The 7,266-nt window shown below is 37.2% G+C and overlaps 1 protein-coding gene across 1 annotated transcript in view; it reads right to left on the reverse strand.

The window, feature by feature from the left end:
• The window catches only part of CFTR (CF transmembrane conductance regulator), a 164,831-nt gene that overhangs the window by 129,928 nt on the left and 27,637 nt on the right, over positions 1-7,266 (reverse strand). The window contains exons 2-3 of the mRNA XM_032401186.1: positions 6,315-6,425; positions 2,298-2,406 (exon numbers count right to left, since the gene is read on the reverse strand). Of these exons, the coding sequence (XP_032257077.1) occupies positions 2,298-2,406; positions 6,315-6,425 (220 nt within the window). The remainder of the gene's footprint in view (positions 1-2,297; positions 2,407-6,314; positions 6,426-7,266) is intronic.

Genomic DNA, 7,266 nt, shown 5'->3' on the forward strand with positions numbered 1-7,266 from the left:
CCATTCTGTTGAGTAGCTAAATACAGTCATTACAAATAGAATGAGATGGCAAGTATAATCTGATATTGCAGAAGGGTCATAGACTTTGGAGCTAAAGAGACCTATCACTAAAATTTACCATATGGGTGACTCTGGAAAGTTTCATAATTTCCCCGAGTTTCAATTTCCTTTCCTGTATATTAGAGAAAATAACATCTGTTCCATGGAGTTACTAGAAGAATTAAATAAACCAATCTGCATAAAGGGCTTAATGCTGAACCTGGAATAGATTAGGTACAATAAACATTATACTCAATAAATATTAAACTATATTCAGTCGTGGTTTTGTACACACGACTGAGAAAAAATCGGCAATTATGCTCATGTATCATCTTAACTTCCACAGTTAGGTGAGTGCTTTTGTTTGCATGAAACTTCGATGCTCCTGGATAAATTATTTCAGAAGCCAGGGCATAAAAGGTGCTTGATCACAAGGCCTCTCTTCCTGCTTCTACTCAGTAGTGCTTATATTAATCAACGGAAGCAGCATGTGATGGAGACCATGACTGAGGAGAGACTGAGGAAAACTGTCAGTCCTACCATAGTCTCAGTCATGACATAACAAGTGTTGAAAGTGTCATTCACTTCAATCCGACAATAACTTATTGAGAATGTTACATTCTTATGTATGACCAGAGTGAATTGTACTTCTATACACTGACTCAAATGTATACAGTATAATCATTAAGACAACCAACAAAAGATTTTTTTAATTAAGTCAAATAGAGCCAGATGCTACGGATAAAATTGTTTCCCAAAGTTCTGAGTGCTCTCAGTGAGAAAAATCACCTCAAAGACATCTTAAAAGATAATTAATTCTTGAGCTGCCTTACTCATACTTACGAACAAAATATTTTCACCCCCAAACTGTTGCAGGTTTCTATAGGAATAGAGAGGTAGAAAGATTAGATGGACAATAGGTAGGTAAATAGGTAGGTAGGTAGGTAGGTAGATGTGGGTGGATGGAAGGATGGATAGATGGATGACAGATAATTTCAAAAGCCAGAAGAATTTTTCCAGGTGATTGTCAAGAGCATTATAAAACGTGCTGGATCTAAATGTGATCATTTTTGTCAAGATAAAATTTTAAATGCATTTTTTTCTTGGTATGTACAAACTACAAATTCTTAAAAACATGCAACTTGAATGGCATCTTTTGGGGAGACACTAGACACTGTGGTACTGCTATTTCTCCAGTGCATGCAGACCAATATGAGTATAACACATGTGAATCCAGATGGTACTTCCACCAGAGCAAATGTTGTACACAGCCTTCACTTAAGGACTAAATAAGTTTTCAACCCATCATTGCCTTTTACAGGTTACAACCAAGGATATGAAATGATGCTCTGGTGATATAAAAAAATAATAGATCCGAGTCACATTTAACAGCAGCTGGGAAACATCCCAGACTACACTTCAATACCAGAAAGCCTGGGGCTTTCAGGCATGGAGCTCTCTTCTCACTGATGGAGACATTAAGAGACTGAGAAAATATATCACAACCGTACCTCACTGCCAAATTTTAAATTTTTGCTATTTTTTCCTGAAACTCAGTATGCAGATATGATTTCAAAATATTACAGATATCCATGTAGATAATTGGCTAAACTTGACCTCATTCTTCTCCTGACATTGTATCTTGAAATTCTACTGTCAAATACAGAAAAATAAAAGCACCAGCAATCTCATATACTAGTAAGATAACGTGATTTGGGATCATAACAGAAAATAAACCTCTTCAAAGAAATTTATTTTACTGAATCTATTTATTTATTTATTTATTTATTTATTTATTTATTTCTGAACACACTTTAAATTGTAGATTGCCACCTGCATTCCAGGACACCTTAGTGCATTTTTACTTGTCTCTACTAGAGTTTTAGTGGTTTCTTTGTATTTGGAGTTGAATTAGTCCTTTTATCTGAACACGAGATTACCCTAGTCATAAAAATGAATATAATTACTTTGGATTAATAAAATCATAATAATGGGGCGCCTGGGTGGCTCAGTCGTTAAGCGTCTGCCTTCGGCTCAGGTTATGATCCCAGAGTCCTGGGATCGAGTCCCACATCGGGCTCCCCGCTCGGTGGGAAGCCTGCTTCTCCCTCTCCCACTCCCCCTGCTTGTGTTCCTGCTCTCGCTGTCTCTGTCAAATAAATAAATAAAATCTTTAAAAAAATAATAATAAAATAAAATAAAATCATATTAATGAATATACTTATTATCCATAATGAATTTACAAATGAGATCCTTACCCCTAAATATAGTAAGATTCCATAGAACATGAATCTCCAGAAAAAGCATCGCCGGAGGGCATTAATGAGTTTGGGGTTTTTCTTTGATGCCAGCTCTCTGTCCCATTCTCTGCAAAAGAATAAAAAGCGGGACCAATAAGTTGCATGTGCAAATATTTGAGTTTTAGTCTCACAACGACATCCAAGGAGATTAACCCAAGTGACTGAAGAGACAAAAAAAACCTTGTAGAGACCTTCCAACACCAACACTCAGTCAGATATTTGGCAGAATTTGATGCGTCACTATATATCAATTTTCAGGGAGTTGATTTCATTGCAAGGTCAGACTTTAGTATTAAAGGAAGGTTCTGGGCTTCTTTAAAGCAATGCAAGAGGTGGACAAATAAAGTATGGCTCTTATGAATATACATTACTGTGCTTGGTACAAAGTGAAAAATAAACAAAAATTTAACTTTTTTCCCCCTTCATCTTTTGATCTTTACTTGTTTAGAACTGTAGTAGATTTTACAAAATTTAACTGTCCAAAAAAAAAAACAAAAAACAAAAAACAACATAAAAAGTCAGGTGGATTTTTCTGTTATTTAACATTAGAAAAACTTGTCTAAGTGGCTGTTTTTAAATGTAGGGGTATGAAACAAATACTGTCAAACTTCATTTTCAACTATTAAAGTCATTTATTAGAGTAAAAGTCTTTGGGAAATTAGAAGAGAATCAAATTCTATATTTTCTGGTAGGAAAAGAGACCACATAGTCTGAAAGAATGGTGGTATCCAATAAATCCTCTTTTAAAAACTGTAAGTTCATCAGTGTATTATGATTACATAAGAGCCCTTTCTATCTGTTAATGAAAGCCCTTTCTCTTCCCAAGTGGTTAAAACATGTCTCTAAATCTTACCCTGATCTTCATTACTAAACTGTACAGAGATGAAAAGTTTCACAGGCAAGAACTCGGTAAAGGTTTTGCCTTTAATTAAGAGCTATGTCCATTACTATTCATCTGTGATTATCAGAGGTGGTTTTAAGTTACCCCAAAGGAAGAACACACAACTGAGGTGTGAGGGAAAACCTGGCATTCTCTGTGCACTGACTCTGGCTGCCCCAAGAAGCTTACTATCTACAATGCCCAACCACCCTATCCCATCTACCCACCTCTCTACTCTTTCACTCACACACAGGCCTTGCTCCCGTCCATATCATTCAGTGACTCACAACAGGGTAAGAAGCTAAATTTGGAGGCAGATTCAGCCTCTCTTTCAAAGAAAGAATGAGTCAGATGAGAAAGTCAGGAAAGAGAGGTGATACATAGACCAAAGAAATGGTTTCAAGGTGGGAAGAAGTGGTCAACATGAAGTCATGTAGGAAGAGGCCATTTTATGTTACATTAAGAGACCTCTGGTGACCCTGGTCAAAGTCATTTTAGCAACATGGTAGACATGGAAACCATATTTCAGGGACCTGAGGTGTAAAGGAAAGGTGAAGAAGTGGAGAGACCAGGAAAGCAGAGAAATAATAGCTATGAAAGAAGTGGGGAGGGGGGAAGAATGGGGCAGCAACCTGAGGGAAAGGCAAAGTGGGAGAATTTCTTTTAATGGGTGGGATTTGAACAATGTATAGCCTGAGAGAAGGAATGAGCAGGGAAGAGAAGGTGGTGTGGTTTCCGCAGCACCATAACAGACCCAGTAAGAATCCCAAACACTGAGAGTTAAATCACAAAGGAAGAAGCTCTATACTTATCAATTTTGTAGCTTCTCATGGAACGGAGGTGCAGTTTGCACGGAGGGTGACATAAAGCGTTCAATGTCGCAAACTGAGCCAAATGGTCCAGTGTGCCTCAACTACGTGGTAACCACCTAAGGACCTTTGCCATAAGGCAGTTATGAACTGTGAGGCCAGGGTCACTTTCCAAGGATGCAGAGGTACAAAGTACTATAAATGGTGTGTCACTCTTCCAAAATGTTTCCATAAATTCTAAACAACAATTTTATTTTTTTATTTTTTATTATAATTTTAAAAATTTTATTTTTTAAAAATAGAAATGCATAGGGTGAAAATAGATACAAAATAAAGACAAAAGTAAGAATTTATGGACTTCTACTGGCACAGTGTTGTTGAATTGAAAAAAAAAAGGTGTATTTTTAATTGAATTTATATGGGAGGTACAATAAAAACAGGAGAAAAAATTCTTAGGCCAGATAATCCTACAAATTCAGGTGTCCTCTATTTGGCCACAAATACAAATTTATCTGGAGTACACAGTCTTTTATTAACCTAGCCCTTCTCTGATTAATTTTTCCCTCGGCATCTGTTCAGAACTTAGGTATTCAATATCTACTGTTTTATTGTGAACTTGCTGATATACCTACAATGTATTATATTTATATATTTTATCTCTGCAACAGTATTACAGGTTTTTACATAATGCTAGTCATTTCACATTCACTTATCATTCATTCAACAAATATTTATTGAGCATCTACTATATGCCAGACCCTATTCTAGGCACTGGGGGGGAACATCATAAATAAACCAAATCAAACCAACCAAAATATCCTTGTTTCATGACATTTCCACACAGTATGTGCTCAATAACAGGGATTGGTCCTTGATCTTGGAAATATGAATCTATTATTCCCACTAGCCTGATTCTTTGAATAAAACCAAGAAAAATAAGGCTGAATATCTTACTTTGCCGTGAAAATATTTATTTTATTTCATTTTATTTTTAGATTTTATTTATTTATTTGACAGAGAGAGACACAGTGAGAGAGGGAACACAAGCAGGGGGAGTGGGAGAGGGAGAAGCAGGCTTCCCGTAGAGCAGGGAGCCCGATGTGGGGCTCGATCCCAGGACTCTGGGATAATGACCTGAGCCGAAGGCAGACGCTTAATGACTGAGCCACCCAGGCGCCCCTGAAAATATTTTTTAAAGGGAAATGAGTTTAATGAAAATAAGGTAAACAAATTATAAGCCTCAACTTTTTTTATTTTGGGGCAATCATTTAGTAGCTACTTTTTCTTTTTCTTTTTCTTTTGTTTCTTTTTTTTCCTTTGGTCTAAGGAATGAGTGTGTGACCCTAGAGTCTCTGGGATTTTTCACATTTGGCCAGGGAGAAAGGGCTCTTTTCTCTGTGGTTTGTAAAGAAATGAGCTGAGTTCTAAGGACCCGCTGCATGGAGAAATCTGGTCTGAGAGGATAAAACCAGCACAAGCAAATGCCACCAAGTGGCATCAGAGTCTCTGGTTCCACTAAGTCTCTGAGGCCAGTTCTCTGCCTACACCCCTCACACAGGTAAGCTACAGGAGCCAACAAATTCCTTCTATTTACTTAAGCTAGTTAATTGGGTTTCTGTCACTGGCAATCAAAAGGGTTCTAACTAATACTCTCAGAAAAGGGAACTCTGAGAACTTGTCCACAATGGGAAGCACTGATCCTGAGGAGGTGATTAAGTGCAGATCTGCGTTAGAATCATGGCTCTGTCAGTCATTAGCTGGAAAATTCCATCATCTCTCTGAGCCTCAGTTTGCTCTCTGAAAGACGAAAGTAATGATGCTTTCCTCCAAGAGCTGAGAGGAGATACTATACCTAGCATTCAATATGTACTCGAAAATATGAAATATTTACATTTTTTTGATATCCGATAGCCATTACCTTAAGACTTCCAAGTATGTACATTCATATTCACATATTAAGATTTTGGAGGCAAATATACATGATTGGCTTCATAAAGATGCTACTTCAGTCTCCACAAAATCTACTTAACGTGCTTTAAAGACAGGTAACTTAGAATTATTTTTCAGAAAAAAAGTCATTCATCAGGAAAATGGTTAACCTTTCAACCTTTCTTGTTTAATTCTTAATTGGTCAAGACTTCAGCAAGAAAATAAAATGCTCCTATTTTAAATATGCCATTTTAAGAATTATGCCATCTAATAAGTTAGCTCTCCATCATCTAGAGTATTAATAATTAATAGTATTAATTCCACCTGTCAACTAATGAACAATGTGCATGAACATACCTTTCCAATTTTTCAGACAGATTGTCAGCAGAATCAGCAGAAGGGACATGGTATATGTCTGATAATTCCAGGCGCTGTCTATACCCTTTTGTCAAAATTGGTCTGGTCCAGCTAAAACAAAGAGAAGGGACAGATGTAAATATTCACTTGATTTGGTCTCCAATATAGACTTGGAATCTGATACTGTTTTACATCTTCTGGCAGGTGGGAAATGCTGGGTGCATAAATATGAGAATAAAATATTCCACCTTATAAAAACCCCAGTGCTTCATATCTTATAGGACTCATCTGTATAAAACACCAATACCTCTGAACTAATGTGACCGAGAGAAAGGATCAGGAATAATAGTAGAACCCCTCCCAGAGGAAAAAATTCTATATTAAAAGTATTCTTTAAAAAACAAAACAAAAAAACAAACAAACAAAAAAAACTGCCCCAGGGGCATCTGGGTGGCTCAGTTGGTTAAGCATCTGACTCTTGGTTTTGGCTCAGGTCTGATCTCATGGTCATGAGATCGAGCCTGCTTCAGTTTCCTTCTCCCTCTCCCTGTGCCCCTCCCCTCCCTGCTCTCTCTCTCTCTCTCTCAAATAAATAAATAAACCTTTATTTTTTTATTTTTTTATTGTTATGTTAATCCCCATACATTACATCATTAGTTTTAGATATAGTGTTCCATGATTCATTGTTTGTGCATAACACCCAGTGCTCCATGCAGAACGTGCCCTCCTCAATACCCATCACCAGGCTAACCCATCCCCCCACCCCCCTCCCCTCTAGAACCCTCAGTTTGTTTTTCAGAGTCCATCGTCTCTCATGGTTCTTCTCCCCCTCCGATTTCCCCCCCTTCATTCTTCCCCTCCTGCTACATTCTTCTTCTTCTTTTTTTCTTTCTTAACATACATTGCATTATTTGTTTCAGAGGTACAGATCTGAGATTCAACAGTCTTGCAC

Source organism: Phoca vitulina, unplaced genomic scaffold (assembly GCF_004348235.1).
Source record: "Phoca vitulina isolate PV1807 unplaced genomic scaffold, GSC_HSeal_1.0 scaffold4, whole genome shotgun sequence".
NCBI classification, from domain to species: Eukaryota; Metazoa; Chordata; class Mammalia; order Carnivora; family Phocidae; genus Phoca; species Phoca vitulina.